The 23,890-nt window shown below is 52.7% G+C and overlaps 1 protein-coding gene and 1 long non-coding RNA gene across 2 annotated transcripts in view; one reads left to right on the top strand and one right to left on the bottom strand.

Moving 5' to 3' along the window:
• Window positions 1-20,416, bottom strand: part of VWA5B1 (von Willebrand factor A domain containing 5B1) — a 29,819-nt gene extending 9,403 nt beyond the window's left edge. Inside the window, exons 1-13 of the mRNA XM_030289403.4 lie at window positions 20,292-20,416; window positions 19,941-20,121; window positions 17,967-18,121; window positions 12,861-13,031; window positions 12,451-12,612; window positions 11,886-12,108; window positions 11,566-11,711; window positions 11,198-11,329; window positions 10,825-10,949; window positions 7,592-7,768; window positions 4,640-4,750; window positions 3,986-4,188; window positions 2,107-2,221 (exon numbers count right to left, since the gene is read on the bottom strand). Coding sequence (XP_030145263.4) covers window positions 2,107-2,221; window positions 3,986-4,188; window positions 4,640-4,750; window positions 7,592-7,768; window positions 10,825-10,949; window positions 11,198-11,329; window positions 11,566-11,711; window positions 11,886-12,108; window positions 12,451-12,612; window positions 12,861-12,999 — 1,533 coding nt within the window. The 5' untranslated portion in view covers window positions 13,000-13,031; window positions 17,967-18,121; window positions 19,941-20,121; window positions 20,292-20,416. The remainder of the gene's footprint in view (window positions 1-2,106; window positions 2,222-3,985; window positions 4,189-4,639; window positions 4,751-7,591; window positions 7,769-10,824; window positions 10,950-11,197; window positions 11,330-11,565; window positions 11,712-11,885; window positions 12,109-12,450; window positions 12,613-12,860; window positions 13,032-17,966; window positions 18,122-19,940; window positions 20,122-20,291) is intronic.
• On the top strand, window positions 507-8,665 carry LOC121470972 (uncharacterized). The gene is made up of 2 exons (XR_005982323.2): window positions 507-939; window positions 8,502-8,665. It is a non-coding gene; the product is annotated as an uncharacterized lncRNA (long non-coding RNA).
• Window positions 20,417-23,890: the final 3,474 nt, after the last annotated feature.

Below are 23,890 nucleotides of genomic sequence, written 5' to 3'. Positions count from 1 at the left end.
GGATCAACAGTGGGTATGGTGTCCAGCTGGACATGGTGTGAGCCATGGTGCACGTGCCACGAGCCGCAGGGAAGGGGAACATTCCCTCAAACAATCTCATCAGCTGATTCCTGCCGTCTCCTGACAGTCTGCTTCCTCTTAGTCTGCTCTGATGTCCATCCCAGCACCCCCACCTCCTTGGCACAATTATACTTGACAGAGCTGGGTTAATGGTTGATCTTTTCCAACCTAAATGACTCCATGATTCCATGATTTTTTACCATGAGCAGACAGTGATGAAGCGCAGGGCTGATCTCACACATGCTGCCAGCCCAGAGCAAGGTGGGATCTATTGGCCTGAGGGATCATTCTCTGATGTGAGGCAGCATCCCTTGCTCCCCTCTAGCACCCAGGAAATGCTGTCAGCCTTCAACAGTCTGAGCCCCAGCCCTTGTCCCGAGCCCAGCACTCACACACTGATATTTTTGGAACAGCTCATTGCTGCACAGTGAGCCAGAGATCAGCAAGCCACTGCCAGAGATCAGCAATGCTCTGTCAGCTACACACGTGGAGAAGACCAATATTCGTGAATACCTCATGGACAAATCTCCCAGGGAGCCATCTACATGAGCTTCTCTGCACGCCAAGGGAACTGAACACCAGATTTAGAGACAGAATAGCTCAAATATTCCCTATTGTTCCCTGCTTTTTTACAGGCTTGGGAAGACACACCAGGCTGTGTTTTATAAGGCCATTAATTGACACCTCAGACTGCTGAAGGCAGCGAGCTGAACAGCCTGCAAAGCTCTTATTAATAGCTCTTATTAAACAGCTCTCTCTTCACTGTCTGCTTTTAATTTACATCAGAAATGTTGATGCCATTCTGTCTTAGAGAGGTTTTTGCGTGCTCCAGGCTCCTGCAGAGGGTGGAGTTGCCGAACTCTTCGAGAGATCAAGAAAGTAGGAGCTGACTTTTTGGAGATATTTAAGAGCTAAAGACCCAATTCTCTCTGGGTTTAGTCAAGCAGCAGGTGACAGGCTGGTCTGTGCATTCACCAGGAGACAGAGCCATCCATCCCTACGCCAGATCTCAAGCACACGGTTTTACTCTTCATGGGGAGAGAGGGAATGGAGAGGCTTTAAAGTCAGCTTAATAAGCAAAGCCATTACAGCGCATTCCTCTCGCTCCCACCCCGAGTCCTTCTCGCTCGGGCAACGCCAGGGCTGAGCCCGACTTCAAAACTAATTGGCTGCTTTGATGCCGGTCCCAGTGCCCTCGCCGAGGCAGAGCTGCCTTTGAAGGCAGAGCTGCAGCAGCGACACGGAGGTGAACGCGCCCTCCGCTCCCTCCGGCCGGACACGGAGATGCTGCTGCATCCCCTGCGCTCACCCACCTGCCGAGACGGGGGGTGGGAAGGCATGGCCAGGATGGGGAATGAACCCGCTGGGAGCTGCGGCCTCCCCTGTGGGAATCCAGGGCTTCCCTCTGGCTGCCCTGGGACCCTGGCAGGGGTCAGGAACCCCCCTGGACAGAGCCCCCAGAGACACTAGCTGTGATCTCTGCCCATGGAAAAGAGTTTTCAATCTTACAGGATGAATTACAAGCTTTGAGTGTTTGATAAGAGTAATAATTAAGTGTGGCACGGGTGCAAAAGTAAAATTTTAGATTTCTAGATTAGGGGTTCAGAGGGGACAAGATGGAGGAATTGGGTGTGTCTTGTCCTTTTTCTCCTTCTTCATGCCCTCCATGTTTCACTGTGGTGTTGGCATTTTTCTGTTGGTTTAGGCTGGGAACACACTGTCCAACGTAGGTGACAGATATTGGCACATTATTGTAAATCCAGCACAGGTAGTTTGTGGTATTTAATGTTTGTACCATCCCACTGAGGGCAGAGCCCCACACGCTGCCCTGCAGGACAGAGCTGCGGCAGGGCAGCAGAACATGTTAGAGATAAACAGAATAAACCACCTTGAAACAGCACAGACCAATTATGGCTTCTGCTTTGGCAGCGGGGCTGAAAGACAGAGACTTTCTACAATCTCGGAATCACCAATACCCACAGATTCCGACACTCCCCCTCGCTGAGCAGAGCATCGTTACAGCCCCGTGGGGAGTGGGGGCTGTACCTTGGGCTGCAGCCGCTCGCCCTCCGCCAGGAACTCGGAGACGCCCCTGGACACGGCAGCCAGACCCCGGACCAGCCTCCTGCAGGCGTTCGGCCCGATGCCAAAGCTGTAGCACCTGCAAAGGGACAGGGACAATCGGGATCCAAAGGAAAAGCCATCCCCCAGCCCCATGTGGCTCACACAGTCCCTCAGGCAGAAACTCCCTCTGGCTTTATCCCACTGCTATGCCCAGAAGAATAAACCAGCCTCTCTTTTAGGCATGTGGCAGGAAGGTTGAGAACCTCCCAGTGCCTAAAGGGGCTCCAAGAAAGCTGGAGAAGGACTTTGGACATGGTCATGGAGTGACAGGAAAAGGCGGAATGGTTTCAAGCTGAAAAGGGCAGGGCTAGACTGGATATTGGGAAGAATGTCTTCCCTGTGAGGGTGGTCCTGGCACAGGTTCCCCAGGAAAGCTGAGGCTGCCCCTGGATCCCTGGAAGTGTCCAAGGCCAGGCTGGACTGGTTTGGAGCACTCTGGGCTATGGAAGGGGTCCCTGCCCATGGCAGGGGGGTGGGGTGAGATGGGCTTTAAGGTCCCTTCCAATCCAAACCATTCTGGGATTCTATGAACTGCCAGCCCCCTCCTCTCAGCAGACCCCAAACCCCTTCCCCAAAGACCAGCCTTCAGCAGTGACACTCAGGAGTTCCCAGCAGGACCTCAAGCCTTCCCCTCCTCTGCAAACACAAACAAGCTGCTTTGCTCTCAGTTCAACTCCTTTTCCCTGCTGGCTGTGGTCAATAGCACTAAATATCCAGTAATTATCTCTGCTTGCAATAAAAAGAAACTTTTTCTCAGGGAAGGATGATCAAGGCAGGCGAGGCTGCTCCCCCTGACTCCCAGGTCTGTGAATCAGGATTTGGTTTGGGCTGAAGGCTGGACACTGAGCTGGAGCCCAGGCAGGGAGGGCAGTGCTAGGTGGGGGTGGATGTGCAGGGAAGCCAGGAGGATGGAAATGGGTGGGATGTGGCATTTGGGCAGGGGAGTAGATTGCTGAGAAAGAAAGCACCTTCAGCAGCAAACTGCATCTGCACAAGGGGCTTTTCTCGTGGAGGGTTTTAATCCTCAGCTGCCTGCAAATCCTAGGCCAGCCTCACACCCCTCCTAAATAAGGCTCTGATCTTCTTTTAAGATGGGCCATGCCCAGGACTCTCCCTTCCAGGGTCACCAGAGACCACGCTCCAGCTCTGATTGCATTTAACCCTCCCCTCCAGCTCTGCAAGAGCAAGGGGTGGGATAGTGGGATGCCCTCTACACTGGGAAACAATCAGACCTCTGTGCAGTTACAAACCCACACAGCTTCTTGCCTGATAACCCTGAAGTCTGAGAGATGGGAGAGGAATCAGGATTTCTTACATTTTTCTCATGTTTTGTGCCCCTTAAAGAGGCAGAAGAGAAACAAGAACAGCCTGTGATCAGGGCTGGGGAGCCAGGCTGGGAGCTTGTGCACAAATTAGCTGCTTTCTACATTGCTCCCTTTCAGCATATTCAATTCTGTACAGCCCCATCCTGGAAGCAGCTGGGGCCAGCCCCAGATGTGCTTTAAAAAAAAAAAATTCAAAAAAAAGCAAGGAAGATTGTTGGCGTGTCAATCTCTCCTAGCAGGAAGCATCAGCCAAGAGCTGTGAAGTTGTCAGCTCAATTATCCTGCTTTTGATTGTTTAAAAAGCATCTGAACTTCTGGGATTCGTTCCAAACCCTTTGAGGTTCTCCCAGGCTCATAGCAGCAATCTCTCCTGCCTGTGTCTCTGAAGTGGGGACGTCTGTGAGATGGAGCTGTGCTCAAGGGGAGGCACATCCCAGCCTGTGCAGCTTTCTGGCCCTGCAGGGGTGGGTCTGTACCTGGTGGAGCAGGAGTGGTCCCGCAGCAGCTCCAGAACCTTCCCAGTGTTGCTGATGGCCCCGCCCGTCAGCAGGAAGAGCAGCCGGGGGTGGCCCCTGTGGAGGGGCTGGCGGGTGACCCACTTCAGGGGGGATAAGAGGTTGATGCTGCCCATATCAGCTTGGATCCTCCTGATGCTCTGGCAGGCCATGAGCAAACTCTCCTGCCCAAAGGAACAGTGGAGTTGTCAGCACCAGCACCCTCTGAGCACCAAGGAGAGCCACAGGAGAGCTGAGGGAGCAGAGGCTGTTCATCCAGGTGGAGGGAAGGTTTTGGAGAGACCTTAAAGCCCCTTCCAGTGCCTAAAGGGGCTCCAAGAGAGCTGGAGAAGGACTTTGGACAAGGGCCTGGAGTGACAGGACGAGGGGGAATAGCTTTAAGCTGAAAGGGGCACGGTTAGATTTGGTATTAATTATCTATTATAAGGGTGGTAAGGCCCTGGCACAGGCTGCCCAGAGAAGTTGTGACTGCCCCTGGACCCTGGAAGTGTCCAAGGCCAGGTTGGATGGGGCTGGAAGCACCCAGGTTTAGTGGAAGGTGTCCCTGCCCATGGCATGCAAGATCCCTCCCTGCACAAACCAGTCTGTGATTCTGTGAACTGGGGGTTCACCCACCTCACAATAGGCCTGGCTGACAGGAAAGAGGGTCTTGAAGGTGGATCCAAACCCAATGACATTGAAGAGACACGCTGGCATCAGGCTCTTGAGAATGACCAACAGGGCATCCTGAGGGGTGAAAGGCAAACAGACATCAGGACACTTGGACCCTCCCTGGCTGCCCCAGCTTCACCAGTAAAAGCTCTGCCCAGAGCCATCCCATCTTACTCCCACTTTCACCTAACAACAAACCAACTGCTTCTTTCCCATGCCTCCATATGACCCTGCTCTTTTCAAAGTCCCTTGATGATATCTGGGACCTGAAGCACTGAGGAAAATGGAGTCTTTGGAAAAAAAGAGACAACAAAGAACTGAACAATTTTTTCTGTTTGTTTTTAAGGGATTCAATTTGTGCTGGCAACACACTGCTGCAGCACAGAGCTGGTGGGTGAGAAGCAGAGTGTGAAATTGAGAAGTGCGACACGCAATGCATCTCAATGCCTAAACTTGCAGAAAATAAACAAACAGCTTAAAGTTACACAAAAGGAAAAGCCTCCCCCCTCCCCAATTCTCTTGTATTCATAGCTGGCTTCAATTAAAATAACTGGGAGACAACAGATTTAAGCTATTTTCTTTACCAGAGGTGGTTATCTAACATGCCTATTCCTGGGCTTTACATAAGGCAAGAGCAACTTGAATTGTCACAGTGATATTGTGGACAAGTGCAGGACAGAGCTTGTGATCACAGAAACTGGGCAAGAGCTGCTTAAGGAGCTCTTGAACTTGTAGGAGCAATTATGTGGCAGGAGAGGAGGCCAATTTCAAGCAAAGTGTTTATTTAAAGCAAAATGTAAAGCAAAGTGCTCAGGAGCAGCTCAGTTCTATTTAAATGCTGATCAAGGCAGACTCCTGCCAGTCTGCCGAGGGCAGCAGAAACCCTCTAGCCAGCCCCTGGAGGTGCTGCCAAGGTCAAAGGAGCAAGACTAGCCTCCTTGAGTTGTCCTACCAGCGGCAAAGACCAAGTGACCACAGAGGGACATAGCAAACTCCCTGCCTGGGTCCAGCATGGATGTGGTGCCAGGGCAACCCAGCTCCTAAAGCCTGTAGTACTCAGCAAAAAAAAAAAAAAAACAGAGCTGGAGCACTGAAAATCAGTGGAATAATGTACAAGAACAGGGCTGCCCTTTAACAGGCTCTGGAGTACTTGAATCCAAGCTGTTATCTCAAACCTACAGGGATATATTTATACCACTGCTCCCAGATGGCTCCCGGGATGCTGGCTCTTCCAGATCTCAGTGCTGACATCCCATCTTGGAACTCATTACAAGGGAAAAAATACAAATTTCCAAATATTTCTCTTAAAGCATTTCCCAAAATGGGCAAGCGATGCCTGCTTGCTATTTCAGCAAGCAGAAAGATTTATTGCTTCTTATGGTAAATATTGATCTTGATCCTGTTGCACTCCATAGATATATGGCAACTCAATAAGGAGGGATGTTTGCTTCTAGAAAAGTCAATTCCCAGTTATTAGTGCAGTTTTGCCAGCAAGCACCATCACAGCCTGGCTCTTCTCCCTGGCTGCATCAGGGTAGGAAAGGATATGGCTGCAGGAAATCGAAATCCCTGAATTTTCCATTCCAGATGCTTTGGATGGGTGCCCTCCTGCTCCGCATGGGCCCTTCCACCCCATCCCTGAGTGCATCCTGAGGCTGCACAGCTCCAAGACCTGTCATGCCATGCATCCAGCTAAGGATGATGCAGAAGGTTCCACCAACCAAAACCCACCCCAAACCCTCTCAGAACAGCTCCTGCTGTGAGGTCCCTGGTGTCTGTGAGTGACAAACAAGGACAGGACATTCAAAACAGGGACAGTGGGTTTCTCCCTTCAAGTATCTCCTCCAAAATCTCCCTCAAAATATTTTTTCCTGAAGGGGAACAGCCTTCTTCCTGTTTCTACAGCCCTCCTGAGATGGGGTTTCCATACCAGGACCAATCAGAGAAGGGTTCTGATCCTGCAGGTCTCCATCCCCAGGGGACAATCCAGCCTCCACAGAGGCTGCGGAGTCTGTGGTGCCCAAAGCCAGCCATGCTGGCAGTTGGAAAGCAAAAATCCACCCTGGGACAATATTCCCAGACTCCTAAAGAGCTGGGGGAAGGGGGTACAACCCCAGAGATATCCTGTTCCCCCTGGGAACAGCCTCTCTATTCCATGGGATGTGCTGCAGCCATCTGCAGACTCCCCGGCATCCCAGTCCTTGTTGCTGAAGGTGTCTGTCCTTCCTCAGCAGTTCCCATGGAAACTGGAGACAGAAGGAAAAGAGATGTGCTAGAAAATGGACAAGTTCAGGAGTGGGTCTGTGGGAACCTCATGAGGTTCAACAGACCAAGTGGAGGGTCCTGCACCAAGTCTGGCTCTGGGTAAGAGCCACATCTGACAGGGGAACCTCAGACCTACAAAATATCCTGACAATGCTATTTTTTTATCCAGAGGTCTCAACACAACTCCCATAACTATCCACCAGGCTGCTGGTGTTCATTTGTGTTTGTAAAAGGGATGTCTCATATTTAAAACATTTCTGTGGGTTCACAGAGATGCCCATCAGCAAAACCTCTCCTAATGTATGGTCAGCACCTCTCCTTGGAGCTCCCTGGAGGTTTCCTCCTAGGCAACCATCACTCAAAGCCCTCCTGAAGACAGGAAGAACTGGAAAAGGGATGCACAAAACATGCCAGCAAGAGAGGGAAAAAAAATAATTTTACATTTTATGTGCTGATAGGAAGAAGCAGAAGAGAACAGGGGAGAGTCACCTTTGTTGCAGGTACCAAACGAGCGCCATAGTTGAGATGACTAAAATGCAGCCTATAATTACTCCCCATCCCCTGATAATGAACATTTATGCTTTCAGCACCCCCACTGCTCTCTCTCATTCATCCCTGTTGACAGGCAGGTGTTTCCCCTCCTGCAGGTACCTTGGCATGGCTGATGTTCACACCACTCATGCTCCTACTGCGGTCTACCAGGAAGATGAACTCTCCCTGGGCTTTCCGGAGGCCTGGCTGCACAGCCCTCAAGTCAGGGCAGAAGTTGAGCATGATGACAGGGTGGTGGGGGATGTCCTTGTTCAGCCGCTTCCTGATGATTTCCATCTGAAAGAAAAGCAGGAGAGAGCTGGAGAGGTTGATTTGGAGAGGTTGATTTGGAGAGGTTGATTTTGAGAGGTTGATTTTGAGAGGTTGATTTTGAGAGGTTGATTTTGAGAGGTTGATTTTGAGAGGTTGATTTTGAGAGGTTGATTTCTCCACCCCATTTCAATTCAAGGGGAATCAGAACATGGCTCAAAATGCAAGTGCAGGGCCTTTTGTGGGCCAAAATCTGCTTGTTCAGAGGTGACAACACCAGGGTGGGCCAATATCCAGGTGTCCAGTTCTGTCCATACCCACAGTATTCACCACCCCTGCAAGCATCCAAGACCAGGCTGGACAGGACTTGAAGCAAGCTGGGATAGCAAAAGGTGTCCCTACCCACAGGATGGGTGGGACAAGATAAGCTTTAAGGGCCGCTCCAGCAAATCATTCTGGGATTGTATGGAGCAACTGCACACTCAGATAAAAGCCTGAAGAAGAAATCAAAAGACCTCACCCTACCCAGCACCTTTCAAACCTGATTCTCTAAACATTTCATTAGATCCTTCCCGAAGACTTGGTTCATTAGCACAGCTTAGCATCCCACCAAGGCACACCAGAGGCTTTCTCCATGGTCACTCACTAATGAAGCGTGAGATGCAGCCCTTGATCTGCTGCATTCAGCACTCCAATTCATTCCTGCCACCTCTGGTTTGCTGCTTTTTCTGCCCAGTTCTTTTATCACTTTTCTTTGTAGGGATTGAAAAGCTTTGGAAAGCTGAACCATCTGCACCAGCCACGGCTCGATAGGAACCCGCATGATCTCTGCACTGCACACAGCTCCAATGGCTCTCTGCATTTTCTCACCTTCTATTTCAAGTATTCATTACAAATGGGATAAAATAAAACTGGTAAAAACTTCTTGTGGGGGTTTATAATGTGCTGTTATGTGTGTATCAAGCAGTAACAGGTTCATGGCCTCAGCTGCTTTGGAGGGAGCTCCAGGACCCCACATCAGCCCAGCCACGGCCTTTCATCCTTGGGTCTGAGTGTGGAAACAACTCCTCAACAGCAGCTCAATCCTCAGGGGCTTTGTTTGCCTCTTTTCTCCTCTTTGTGGCTGCTTCTCTCGTTGGTTTCACAGGGAGTAAACCAGACCCCACATAACAGGGCTTGTTTTCTCCAGCCATGAGTCACATTCCTCAGTCTATGAGCTGACGACCAACCTTTATTTTCTAAAACTCGCTAACTCCCTGTGGCTCAACACACACACTCAAGCTCTACTTTCAGCTCCTCTGCCTGAGTGCTGCTTCTCTGACCCAGTGGAAAGACAGGTCTCACTCACAGGAATAAGCCAAACTCCCACTCATCCTCTTGCCTTTCCCTTCTATGCTATGGGGTATAAATTAATCAGCTACTGAGAAATCAAAGGGCTTTTTCCATTTCCATTTCCCTCCAGCCATATGACATTATTTCCTTTAACAACTTTTCCCGTTTATCACATTCCAGACTAGAGTGTTCCTTGTTGCCTCTGTACAAATACTGAATTGTGGCCCTGGACCTATCCACAGAACTCCCTGGAATGCTCTTGGATATCCATGGCATAAATTTCCTGTGTGATCAGAATGAGCCCATCTTTTGGGATTTCTCACTGACTGGAGGGAATTTTACAGGCAAATCTTCAGTAAACAGCTTCAGAGGACCTGCTACAGGTCAGAAAAGAAAATATCTCCTCACCTCCCTTCCGTTCCCCTTCACTAGTTATACAATTACAGTAAACTAATCAGATTTTGTTGAGAAAAGTTGATTCCTCTGTGCATCCATCCCCACCAGCCTGCAGCTGACAGCATCCAAGCCTTTTGCATAACAAACAGAGGGAGGAGAATTATTTATAATTTACTGCTGAAATTTATGGGCTAATTTAATTTAAGCCAAGAAGTGGCAAGTGTCCTGCTCTGAGCAGCAGCAATTCCAGCCCATCATCTACCCCAGGTATTACAGGCATTTTCTCTGCTCCCTGCAGTAGTTTCCCAGTCCTCTTGGGGCACAGGTGGCTTTCCTGCAGGGAAATGTCTCCAGAATGATCCCCCCCTTAGATAATTTGACATGCTAAATGTGCAGAAATAATTAGGGAGCCATCCGAGGCGTAGCGTGGGAGTTTCATCTCGTTCCACCTGTCACACGCTGAACACAATTAGAGGAGACGCCTGCGGAGTCCCAGCCCTGCCAGAGAGAGCGGAGGGCAAAGGAAGGGAGGAGAGGAGGGTTGACAAGTCTCTGGTGAAAGGAGAAACCTTAGCAGCATGGGGAGGCACCCCTGCAGCAGGTCTGGGACCTCTGCCAAGAGGGACCCAGGATCAGACACGTGGAGAAGGAGTTTAGGGGGAAATGAGCATCCCTTGGCACACAGGAGAGCCCTGGCTGTGTAAAACAGGAGCTGACACTGTCAGTGCCAGCTGTGGCCACACAAGCACAACTGTCCCTTAGGGGAAGACGCCCACCCTGGAAATCCAGAGGGCTCTGAGCTGTCTGCTCCTCTCCACTGATCCCATACACACCAAAGAGTTGGGCTGTCACTCATTCCTTCAGAACTGCTGAAAGACGAGGCAGAAATCCCAGCGCAGATATTTTTCTCTTTGCTGCTCAGCAGAACAAAGAGAAGTCTCTCATATCTTGTCTTCAGTTCAGCTCATTATTCCAGAAAAATCACTTCTTTCTCTCTGACAGCTACCCCGAAACAGTAAACATTTACCGAGCAATTAAAAGAATATTTTATTCTATGTCACTGCAATAATTATAATACCCTTAATGCTATCACAATGCACCTCTCTAATTATGCTGTGCTAGACTATCACTAATTATACACACAATAACCATCTCAGAGCTCCTTCCCCTCTCAGTTTATCAGCAGCACTGCTGAATTTTCCCCTCTTCCTCCACACAAGCCCCTCTCTGAGGGAGGATGCTGCAGGTCTCGTTGATACAGTGTAATATCTGATGCTCAAAACATGGAATCATCTTCTAGCTCAGCTCCAGTCCTTGGAAAACCTCAGCTAACACCTGCAGCTTGTGTTTCTCACCTTTTTCTTGGCACTGGGGTCTTTCTTAGTGCCTTTAATAAAATCGTTCTTCCCCTTCAGGTGTCGTTCGTACTCTGCAGGGGTCATGTCACCCTCTTCCATTAAGACGTGGGGCATGTGGGGCTCTGTAAAGCAGAGAATTGTGTGAAGAACAGCTGTGGTTACACTTTGGGTCTGGCAGAGATGCAGGCACCCTTGGTTGGGAAAACAGCAGTATCTGTGAGCTTGGAGAGCTAAGGAAACCCTGAGAGGGGCCAGGATTACCTCCTGGGAAGCCTAACCTTGACAATATTTACAAAACCAGCATTAATCCAGCTACAGTTGAGGATCCCAGAAGGGGCAAGGCAGCAGAGGGGAAGCAGAGTCCACCTACCACTTGGATGGATCAGGATCTCCACGGGCCTGTCGAAGGTGTGTTTGTTGGCCAGCGTGATCACAATGCTCTTGGCAGAGCGAGCCGAGGGGTCAGCGTCTGCTCGGATCTCGTGGGTGGGGCTCTCAACTCCTGCCCGGGGAAACCGAGGCACCAGTAGGGATTGAGGGTGGGGGGACACCAGGGAGAAGGGAAGACAAGGTAGCAGAGGACAGGAACCCATGTCAGCATCAACCCCGTACTGGTAAATCCACCCCAGCACAGTTAAGTTGCTAACACAGATTTATATTGAGGAGGAGGAGTGTGGACATAGCCATGGGGATGTGATAAATCAGCCTTGTGCAGCAGGACAGCCCCAGTGCTCCTACCTGCCAGCAAACACGGCCCTCGGATCTCCAGCTGGAAGCTGAATTCATACTCAAAGGGGTTGGTGGCCTCACTGTCCAGCAGCTCAGTCAGGCAGAACCTGCTCCCCTGCTCTGGGCTCCCCAGTCCACAGGGGTGCTTGTCCCTGCTGGTGACAGAAATCCAAATAAACCCTGTTAACATGTTCTATCCCCCCAGGAACTGCAGATGTGCCAGAGATAAAGCCTGCAGCCACTCTCCAACCTCCTGCAGCTCCTGCTCATTCAGCCCTGCATTCCCCAGGATCAATCCCAGACAGAGCCCTCCCCATGGTTTTCCATACGTTTGGAGCTGGTGGCTGGAGAAGCTGCTGGCATTCTCCAGGCTGGGCTGGGGGACCCTGGGAGCACACACAGCTGGCAGAAGGACCCTCACCACCCCGCTGGGTAGTGTCTGCAGCTCAGAGGAGGTGCTGATGAAGATGGAGACACTTTCCAGGGGAGGAATCATGCCCAGGTTGGCCACAAAAACAATCCTCTCCAGGTCCTCATCCATCATAATCCTTCCTGCACAGAGATTGGACCATGCCAGGTATTGCAGCTATGGAAAATGCTCCTTTCCAGGACTCCCACAACCCCCAGCCCTGGATCAAACACCCAAAGCCACCACCACTGCACACATCAGCTTTCTCTAAAAAGCCCCAGCTCCTGCATCACTCCTTTGCCTGCCCAGAAGCAGCAGTGCTTTCCAAGATGGGTAAGACTGACATTTTTGGCATAAGTACCACAACCCCTCAGCCTCCCAAAAGGAGCCCCTTTGATGCCACAGCATACACCAGCAGCCACCCCCGTCACCTCCCCACTACCCTTCCCCTCCTTTTCTTCCTAAAACACCCTCAACCCCCTCACCACTTCCATCACCAGCTCTTCCAGGGGGGAGGCTGCAGCTGTTGAAGTAGGTGTCATCCATCTTGGCTTTGTCTTTGATCTGCACTGTCACAGTGCGCCGGGACACGGCTGCCTCGAAGCCCACGACAGTCGTGCCCTCATCCAAGGGGTACACAAAGAGACCTGCCAGCCAGGAAGGGTGTTAGCAACACCCACATCTTCCCTGCACCCACCAGACAGGTCCCTCTTGGCACTTCCCAAGTGGGAAAAAAATCCCACTTGCGGGATTTTTCACACCTAAAAAGTTGTAGACTTGGACACAATACATTTGGTTGTGCTTCCCACCAGCATCTTAAGGTTGAAGGCATGCACAGAAACCCAGCACTGCCATATTAAAGTCTCCATTCCAAGCTTCACTCCTTAAAACTTGCCTTCCAAAGCCTGGGGATCTGGGTTGTGGTAGGTGAGCAGAGCTGTCATCCCAAAGGCATAGCCACTGACGCAGGATGTCACCTCAGATGCAATGAGGGGCAGCCGGGACAGGGTCACCCAGTTAATCAGCCCTGGCATCTTCCTGGGGGTCTCTGGGTGATGGTGGGGAGCTGGAGAGAGAAAGGTGAGAATGGATGTGGAGCCCCGAGTGACCAAAATGTTTGCATGGCTCTGCCACCTCATTCTGAAGCCCTGAGGACAGAAAGGTGAGTGACCTGGCACAGGATAAGACCTGAGTTTGATGACTGCAGTGATGGGTATGGAGCAAGACCCCGATGGGACGACACAAAGCAAACCCTTGCCCCAAATCCCCATTGGCACAAGGGAGGAGGTTCAGATGAAACCTCCCTGGCTGGGGACAGACAGCCCTGGAGGTCCATAGTCCCCACCTCCCACACTGCTGAGTCTGAGCAGAACAGGTTAACATATTTTTCTGTCCCTCTTTCTCCTCATTATCCTCCAAACCAACAACTTTCTCCAGGATAAGACTATGATCATGAGATTTTTCTTTTCTCCTGGGGAAGGAAGAGTAGGCAGGCAGAGCCATACATGCTCCTGCCCTCCCATGCCCTTGCCCATCCTCATCCTTGCTGATTACAGGGAGGTGTCATTGCTCTGCTGTCCTGCATCTCCAGATCCTTCCTGCACAGGCTGACTCATCCCTCCCTGTGCTCAGCCGACACATTCAGATGCAAAGTGATTCCTTATGCCAATTACATTCCAACTCTTTTCCCTAAGCAGGTTTTCCTCCATTTCAGCTCCTCTCCCCCAGGCCTCAGGGTCTTAAAGGAGACTTTTCAAGTGGATTTTAGGGCCCCATCCTGATCCCTCAGGGAACCGGGAGAAGTTGCTAGGCAGCAGTTCTCCCTGGCTGGCTCTGCAATGCTTTATGCAGTGATTTATGAGGCCCAGCACTGAAATACATCAGTTTCTCATTCCCGCGTTATTAAAACCCACCTTTATATGCAAATGCCACAGAAGACATCAAGGCCACGAGCTGGATGAGTGCTCAGGCAGGAAAATGGCATTCATAAAGGAAAAAGGGAGAGCCAGGGAGAGCAAGAAGGGTTGTCCAGTATGGGGGAGAGCAGCCAGGGAAACTGAGCACAGGAAACAGTAGTGAAGATGATGATGGAGGGCAGTAATCCCAAGGCACGCCCCTGAATCCTGGCCAAAAACCTTAAATTCCCGATTTAATTTAATCCACCCCTCCTTCCAGCATAAATGCTGCTCATGCCAGGAGCTGCCCAGGGAGGTTGGGGATTCAGTCAGGACATGAATGGGAGTCCCACCTGAGCCAGGGGATGCTCCAAACCGTGCCAGCTGGGCCTGGGAAGTCAGGAGCTGGTAAGAGTTCGCCTGCCACAGGGAGAGATAATGAAGCTCCTCTCACTTCAATATGTGGCAGAGGCCATCCAGGTATTGGGAAGTGATTAAATGCCAGGTGGGGGAGGAAGGAGAGAGAATGATTTTACCTTAGGGAAGAAATAAAAACAGGAAGAAGCTCTCTATCAGCTTGGCACAACAGGAATTCATTACAGGACTGCCAGAGGGGTGAATTTGGGCTCCAGGAGTGTGACTTCAGCGTGGAACTGGGGACTTAGTACAGACCCATGGGTGAGATCCAAGCCCCTCACATCTCCTGCACCCATGGAAGATTAGGGGCATAGCTCCCATGGGAATCACTCTGCCAGCAGGGATTTCTGCATCACCTGGGCCAGGACAAGCACTAAAGGATCCTTGCTGAGATGCAGAGCCCTGTGCCATGTCCTGTTTAATCCAGACAGGAAAGTTGCACCTCTCCTGCAGCTCTGAGGTGGCTCAGAGGAGCCTGGCACCAGCCCACACTGCTGTGCCAGCCAAAAAATCGGCCCCACAAGGACAGGGAGGGCTCAGAGGGCTCTTCCCGGCAAAAACCTTTGAAAGGGGATGCTGGCAGCAGAGCCATGGGGATGCTCCACACAGCTTGTGTCAGCAACGCCATCAAGTGACTGCAGCACGGAAAGGGAGAGCAGCAGAAAGGCTGGAGCGAGGTAGAGCCATGGGAAGGCTGGAATCTCTCCCCTGTGCAGGAACTCAGCACTGGCCCCTCGCTGGCTCCTGCTTTTGCTGTTCTGGGATGTGCACTCAGTCTCCATTCAGGCCACAGGGCCTGCACTCTCAGGATGGGACCTGGCAGGACCCTGCATCCCAAAACAATTACCAATAACTGCACAGGGTACCCTTAGACACACCCAAAGTTCATTGTGTCCCCTCACTGCCACCAAATGTGTCCTTCCTCCCACACACAGCAGGTGTGGGGCCATCCCACAGACCTGGCCAGGTACCTCTTGACCTCACACTGCACCTGGCATCCCAGGAAAAAGGGAAAACACTGAAATACCTTCAGCCCTCAAAATACACCTGTAATCCCATCAACTAGGGAGCACCTCAGAGCTGGGGACAGACATTGTCCCTTGGCCAGCTGCGCTCTGGAGCTGGCACACCAGGCTGCTACTGGATCGATCTTTTTTCCACCACTTCCTTTGTAAACATCCTTTCCATGACAACCCACTGCTCTTCCTGGTCACAGAGGGGAGGGAGACATGGAAATGTGATCATCCCACCCCAGGCAATACCCTCAGCCAAACCCTTTGCCTGACTGATGGGGAAGGCGCTGATGCTGCTGCGACATCCCCGTGACGTGCAGGGGCTCCAGGCCCTGCACAGGGCTGCAGGTGTCTGTCCCAGCACTCCCAAGAGGTTGGGGCTGGATTTTATGGGATGGGAAAAGGTGTTTATGTGCCTGAAAAATGGGGGTGGTGCCTGAAGCACTGCTTGGGTGTCCGTCTGTGTCTATAAGTGCTGACGTGCCCTCAAAAAATCTGTCTGAGCACATGAAGTAAAGACGGGGGCACAGCAATGCTCCTCTGAGGTGTATTTTCATGCATTGAGAAGGAAAACAGAGCAAAACCGTGAGCACACAGCCTGGCTTCTGGCGGGGCCCGACTCCCAGGAGTGGGTTGGGGTCCCAGCTGTACCACACAGGATCTGTGGCATCCACAGCTGACAACAGGATAAGAGAGTCAAAGCAGGAGCTGGGATAAAACCCGACACAGCTCCACTCAGCCCTGCTGCCTGAAGGGCAGAAATCAGGGGCAGCTCAGCTGCTCCTGCCCCCCAGGACAGGAAGACTGCCAGTGAAGCCCAGCCCTGGTGTCACACCTTTCGTCATTTTTGAGCAGCTGAATCACTGCCCCGCCCTGCTGTAACCTCTGACCGGCCACAAACGGGTTCCCTTGGAGATCTTGCCTCCAGGTCCCACCTAGACCTGGGGCACATCCCCACTGCTCAGAGGACTCCTGTTTTTTTGCAGCTGGGCAAAATATTCCTTCCACGTCGTCTGTCTCAATCAACACTGACATCCAGTGGCTCGCCGGGATGACGACAGCCGGAGTGTCCTGTGGAGATGTACAGGTGGACAGAGCTGGCCAAGGATGCCTGTTGCACCACAGCTTCACATTAGCATTCCTGGGCCACCTCCACGGGGAAACAAACTCGTCCCTCTTTGCAAATTCAAGACAGGAGAAACCTTGCACTTCCCAAACTTTCAGGGCTCTCAAGTAGAGTCACCCTTGGGGATTTTCCCTGGTTTTCAGGGGCAGCAAGGCTCAGGGAGCTGCTGAGGGACCCCCTGACTTTACCCTGACCCACATTACTGCAGGTCATGACTAAGACATCAGGAGCCCTCCAGCTGCTTTCTTCCAAAGCACAAGGCTCAAACCTGGCCAGGCAACTGGGATCAACCCCCAGAATATCTCTAGGAATAGGAGGAAATGGGTTTGAACGAGCACCCATAGCACTGTCCTATCTGGAAGAGCCATGGATCCACCATGGCAGATCTATGAGAGACTCTCAGCAAAAGCTACAGGAACTGCTCTCCCATCTCCAGCTTCCCCTTGCCTCAAACTGCAAGCAGAATATCCCACTTAATGGAAAACCAGGAAAACAGCCACTGCAGACCCCCAAAGGGTGACCACAGGGGCCCCCCACTGCCACAGCAGTGACAAGGATTGCTGGCTCCAAGGACACCCTGAGGCCTCAGATATGGAAACTGGGGAAAGGCTGGGAAGCAACTTCTCCTGCCAGAGCCCACTGAAAGCAACCAGGTCCCCCTTTCTGAGGTGACATAGTGCCAGGCTGGGACATGACTGACAGCCCTGGCAGAGACAGATTTTGGGGACTGTCAGCCTTAACCCTGGCAAGTGTCTTGGACCACCAGCCTGACCCCAGAGTTGGGTCTCACAGACCTGAAGGTCTCAGGGATTCATGACCCAAGCACCTCCCCAGAGCTGTTAATCACACATTTGTGACACAGGGGTGAGTTAACCCCAACCTCGCCAGGCTCACAGTTGGTGGGAAGATCCCTGGGCTGAGCCAGAGGCGGGGGTTTTATGCCTGTTGGCCCAGATACCCCTCAGCTGGGCTAAATGCACCAGGCAGTCTGCTTCCTGCTTGGGGTGCATCCAACTCCAAGGAGACACACAGGGCCCCCAGGAGCAGCACAGCCCTTCTCCATCCACCCCTGTCCTGCCCTGCCCCAGCCAGTGTGGTGGATTCCAGCCAGGTCTCAGTGTTTTGACCCTTACCAGGGGGTATCAGCCCCCCTCACCCTGCCAAGGTCACTCCTCCTTCCCCAAACTGTGTGTCCACAGATGGGTAATCCCACTTGGTTGCCCAGGTCAGCAACAGTCCATCAGCCCCGCATCCATCCCTGCACAGAGATGGACGCAGTCACTACTAATGTCTGTACAATTTTTGGGGAGGGATGGGATGTTCTGGGACTCACCATCCAGCTGGGAAAAAGCAAGGCTGGGAAGCAGCAGCTTGCAAAGTGTGGGCTTGTGCCTGCACAAATATTATGACAGGGATTTCTTCAGTGAGCGGCTTTGTGCCGGGATTGTGCACAGCCTTGGGAAGTGACACACACACACACCCCTCACACCCACCCCTGCGGAGCTAAAAAGGTGCAGGAGCAACTGGAGAGTAGCCACTGCTTTTCTTACCTTTCCTGGGAGAGAGGAGGAGGAGAAGGAAGAAGGGGATGGGGGGGTTGGAGCAACTTCACCCACTCTTCCAGCCCCTCTGCGGCTGGGCTGGGGAGGACAGGAGGGGCAGGAGGAATCCCGAAGGCGACAGGCACGGCTGCGGAGCGCTGTCTCTGGAAGACAGGGAGAGAGGGAGATGAGGAGAGAGGGAAAGGGAGGGAGAGAGGGAGAGGAGCAAGCGCCGGAGCTTGGGGTGGGGGAGCGCTGCACCACCAGCCACCTCAGCAACCGGTGGCTTCACCCCCGGCCCCTGCCCAGCGGGAAACCGGGGAGTCCGGGGGTCCGGGGGGGCGAGGAAGGGTCTTACCGAACCGGCTGCAGCAACATGTGCCCGGGCGGGGAGGCTCTGCCCGGAGCCGGGAGGGTGTCTGGCTCCCCTGGGATGGGGGGCTTCTGCATCCCCAGGGTGGGTCTCTCGCCCCCCACCGCTGACTCAAAGTGTCCGGAGCTGTCTGGGTGACCATCATCACCATCACCCAGTGGAGCCATTTGTTTTGCCAGGGAGGTAACCATGACAATCCCCTCGAACACCCCGGCGCTTCCCCCTCCCCTCGCTCTCCTCCTGAGCCCGGGGGCTGCAGGGGAGGGAACGGGCGAGGGGCGAATGAGATGCCCCCGAGCTGGGCAGGCTGGTGGAAAAAAAAAAGGCTGCAAACTCCCCTTACCCATCCCCACGATTTGTCTCCCCGGGATTTTCTGCAGCAGTTGCCGGGAGGGGAAGAACCCACCGCATTCACCTTTGTCATCCCCTTTCTCTTTCAAAGGAAGGAAAGCACCATAAAGCCCCCCAAAATCAGGATGCATCACCGCTCACTGGCCTCCTCTGCAGCCCTAAGCTGGATCTCTCTTCCACCCTTGCTGTTGCCCCCATTCCCATCTCAGCTCATGCCCCTTCCCCTCCCCAGGAACCCCAAAGCCCCTCAACCACAGCCCCCACCCATGGGGGTCTAGAAGGACTCTCCCCACAGTCAATGCTGTCACTGAGGGATGTCCCTGGTAGGATACAGTCCCTGCCCTGAGCAACTTAAACCCAGGAAAAACAACTTGTAGAAAGGGGAAACTGAGGCAGCTGGAGGGGGACACAGACTTGGACATTGTCCCAGAGCAGAGCTGGACACTGAGCCTGGGTCAGAGAGTACCAAGGGTAAAGCTCCTCTTTCTCCCCTGGCCTCCGAGGGCACATCCACACCTCAGGATCGGGATGGCCAGACGTGTGGCACCCCTAATGACCCATCCTCTTCCTCAAGAACAATGTGATTTAGAGGAAATGGCAAGAAATTCCACAAACAAATGCCTGTTCAAGATTATTTTCCTAAGCTCCCAGTCTGACTTCAGCCCTGACCCTCCAGAATTTATGGTCCTTGCCAGACAAATAAGTCAGCCATGGAAAAACCCAGGTCCCACGTTGCCAGTGCCTGTAAATGTTTGTTTACCACGGCTTGTGGCTTCTGGGAAGAAAATAACATATGCCAGGAGAAATCCTGGGATTCAAACCAAAAAATGGGGTAGCAGCAGGGTATTTGTTTAGAAGATAAAGCAGCATCTGACATGGTGGATGAGGCAAGTGTGAGACTTCAGGAAGACACACATGGAGTTGTTTTAGGGGCAATTAATATTTAGTGCTGATGCTGACGCTGCATCACCACAGTTATCAATGGGGTGATCAAAAGTGCTGCCCAGAACAGCTCACAAGGGGTCTCCAGCTGGTGTTTGTTCCTCCTCATCTTCTCCAGGTTGGCTTTACCTAGGACACCCCACCATCGATGAGGGCCAGCCCCTCCCAGGGAGCAGCAGTGGGGAATGGAATGGGTATAAATGAGAGAGGGGATGTGTATAAATGGGTATAAATGAGGCAAAACTGGGACGGGGACAAGCTAAAAGTAGCATTTGAGGTCACCTAAGTGCCATCTTGAAGCTTGTGTCTTTACCCACCTGGGGCCAGGCAACAGCAGCATCTCTAACCACCACAGAGGGATATTTCCAGTCCTGGTTCATGCCTGGGTGGATTCTGGGACTGGCCAAGCACAGGACAGGCTTTCCAGACTTATTATCCAGCTCACTCAAGTGTACAAGTGTGGTGCTCTTGTGCAGGGAGATTCAGATGGGCTCAAAACTGAAAAAAAAAAAACCAAAACAAAACAAAAAAACCAGAAAAAACCCAAATACTAAACCAAATCTCCTGCTGGATGGACAGCAATGAGCACTTTCCATGATCTCCATGTGTGCTCTGTATGTAAATACCATTTTCCTCAGCCTGGAATGCTTGAAGAAACAAATAATCACCCTGTTGGGAGACTGTGATGATTAATTACAGGGCTGGGCAGGGACTGCCTCCTCCTCCTCTTCTTCCTCCTCCTCCTTTTCTTCTTCCTTCTTGCAGCAGGTTTGTGTGTGGGCAAGGAATACTCTGACCTGTTTGGGGTGTAAGGCCCAGAGGTAATTTCAATGAAATTCCACCATCCAACCTCCACCATTGTGAGATCTCTCATTCCAGCACAGCCAAAGTCTGCTGGTAAGGAGAATTAAGCATTTATTTAAACTAATCTGAATAGTTATCTAATGTTTAAATTAACAAATATGCAATTATATGACAGCAGAGTCTCCAGCAAAATCAACCCTGCATGGAACCCACAGGAAACCCATACCTCCAGGAGCCCATCCTTGCCCCACAGACTGAGGAGAAAACTTCTTCCTCATGGACAGAACAGAGAAACACCCACCACAGTCACACCTCACTGAGAGGCTGCACAGCCCTGAAAATCCCAAGGAATGATTTCAGCCAAGGTCAAGCAGCAGAAAGGAGGTGTTGGAAGGATCTGCCCCCAGCCAATGTTGCCTGATCACAGTTATCTTCTTCTCAGCACCACTGTTTTCCCCTCTCTAAAATGGGACTAAGCCAAATTAAATGCGTTTATGGAAGGTGTGTCTGCAAGAAAACATTTAGCTGGAATCATGAGCCTGTCAACCTCTGGGATTTCCCACATTCATCTTTATTTTTACCCTAATTAACTAATTAATGTCTCAGACTTGCCTTTGGCTGCCTGTTCTCTTCCCATTGAAAATTTCTTGCATTCAGCTCCAGTGTTCAGCATCCTCCTGTTGCCATGGAAAAAAATGCCATGTCACCTCCACAAATAAAGCTTCCAGACCCCAAAGTTCATGTGTGGGGCTGGGGAGGGATCCCCACAGATTAAGGGACATGGGGCTACCACCTCCATGCAGGAAACTGAATTAGATGGAAAAGCATCAGATGATAATATTTGATAATAACAGGGTTTAGTTTTAAGGAAAAAACCAACTATGGTTGGTGTGAAGTGCAACAGTGAGGGGTCCAGCCCTCCCTGAGATAAGATTTCTCAGCAGAAAGAAATAACAACTGTACCAACCTCTATCTCATCTCCACTGATGAGAAAATGTTGTGGAAGTTGGAAGTTTTAGGCTGTGAGAACAAATGAAATGTCTTCATTAAAGGGGAGGGGGAATACTGAGTCAGGGAAATAATCCTTGGTTTGGGAACCTGTGGCTGATGCCTGCAGGCTTGGCCATTTTACTGATTCTGCTGCATGGAATAAAAACACAAATTCAGACTGCCCTTGAGAGCTGCACTGTCAAACAAGGCTCAGGGAAGGGAAGAGCAGCCCAGCGAGGAAATCCCACAGGCTATTCCCACACTTCTTTCATTTCTACTTTCCCTTTTACTCCTCTTTATTCCAGGATCTTTAAAGAACAGGTTTGATACCAGGTCTAAGCTGGCTCCTGCCCTACAGCAGGAGACAGGACAGAAATTACTCTTGCAGCTCCTGTCACTTCTAGACCTCCATGACTCATTCTTCTGCCTTGTTTTCACCTCCACCCCTGCTCCAGAGACGGAGCTGCGGTTCCCTTGCAAATGTCACAGTGTCTGCGTGATTGTCCCCCAGCCCTGGCTCCCAAAGGGATCCATTCCTTGGGAAACAGGAGCTGCAGCCTCACACCAGATGGCACAGCAGGGCCTGACCCCAGCCCCAAACTAGACAGGGCACAGCCCCAGCCCCACCCCACATGGAGGGCCTGACCCCCAGGGATGGCCCGGGACAGAGCCCCACACCATGTGAGACACAGGCTGACCCCAGATCATACCGGGGTCCTGCTCTCAGCCCCACAGCGTTCAGGGCACCAGGCCCCTGACCACAGTGTCCCTCAACATAGAGGGGACCTGACCGCCCAGCCCCACAGCACACGGGGCTCACAGGCCCACACAGCTCACAGCCCCACAGCACACAGGGCTCACAGCCCCACATTGCACAGGGCTCACAGCCCCACAGAGCTCACAGCCCCACAGCACACAGGGCTCACAGCCCCACACTGCACAGAGCACACAGCCCCACATTGCACAGGGCGCACAACCCCACAGATCCCACAGCCCCACAGCACACGGGGCTCACAGCCCCACACTGCACAGAGCTCACAGCCCCACACTGCACAGAGCTCACAGCCCCACAGAGCTCACAGCCCCACACTGCACAGGGCTCACAGCCCCACACTGCACAGGGCTCACAGCCCCACAGAGCTCACAGCCCCACAGAGCTCACAGCCCCACACAGCTCACAGCCCCACAGCGTTCAGGGCACCAGGCCCCTGACCACAGTGTCCCTCAACATAGAGGGGACCTGACCGCCCAGCCCCACAGCACACAGGGCTCACAGCCCCACATTGCACAGGGCACATAGCCCCACAGAGTTCACAGCCCCACATTGCACAGAGCTCACAACCCCACAGAGCTCACAGCCCCACAGCACACAGGGCTCACAGCCCCACATTGCACAGAGCTCACAGCCCCACACAGCTCACAGCCCCACAGCACACGGGGCTCACAGCCCCACACTGCACAGATCTCACAGCCCCACACTGCACAGAGCTCACAGCCCCACACAGCTCACAGCCCCACATTGCACAGATCTCACAACCCCACATTGCACAGGGCTCACAGCCCCACAGGCTCACAGCCCCACAGGGTCACACTCTCACCCCACACAGAGCTCACAGCCCCACAAAGCTCACAGCCCCACACTGCACAGGGCTCACAGCCCCACATTGCACAGGGCTCACAACCCCACAGATCTCACAGCCCCACAGGGTCACACTCTCTCCCCACACGGGGCTCACAGCCCCACAGAGCTCACAGCCCCACATTGCACAGGGCTCACAGCCCCACATTGCACAGGGCTCACAGCCCCACAGGCTCACACTCTCTCCCCACACAGAGCTCACAGCCCCACAGGGTCACACTCTCTCCCCACACAGAGCTCACAGCCCCACAGGGCTCACAGCCCCACATTGCACAGGGCTCACAGCCCCACTCAGAGCTCACAGCCCCACAGAGCTCACAGCCCCACTCAGAGCTCACAGCCCCACAGGCTCACAGCCCCACAGGCTCACACTCTCTCCCCACACAGGGCTCACAGCCCCACATTGCACAGGGCTCACAGCCCCACAGAGCTCACAGACCCACATTGCACAGGGCTCACAGCCCCACAGAGCTCACAGCCCCACATTGCACAGGGCTCACAGCCCCACAGGGTCACACTGTCCTCCCACACAGGGCTCACAGCCCCACGGGCTCACACTCTCTCCCCACACAGATCTCACAGCCCCACATTGCACAGAGCTCACAGCCCCACAGGGCTCACAGCCCCACACTGCACAGGGCTCACAGCCCCACATTGCACAGGGCTCACAGCCCCACAGAGCTCACAGCCCCATATTGCACAGGGCTCACAGCCCCACAGAGCTCACAGCCCCACATTGCACAGGGCACATAGCCCCACAGAGCTCACAGCCCCACAGGCTCACACTCTCTCCCCACTCACAGCCCTCTCCCCGCCCCCGGAACGCGCAGTGCC

The sequence above is a fragment of the Taeniopygia guttata genome, chromosome 21 (assembly GCF_048771995.1).
Source record: "Taeniopygia guttata chromosome 21, bTaeGut7.mat, whole genome shotgun sequence".
Taxonomy (NCBI): Eukaryota; Metazoa; Chordata; class Aves; order Passeriformes; family Estrildidae; genus Taeniopygia; species Taeniopygia guttata.
This window is presented reverse-complemented; position numbering and strand designations above follow the sequence as displayed.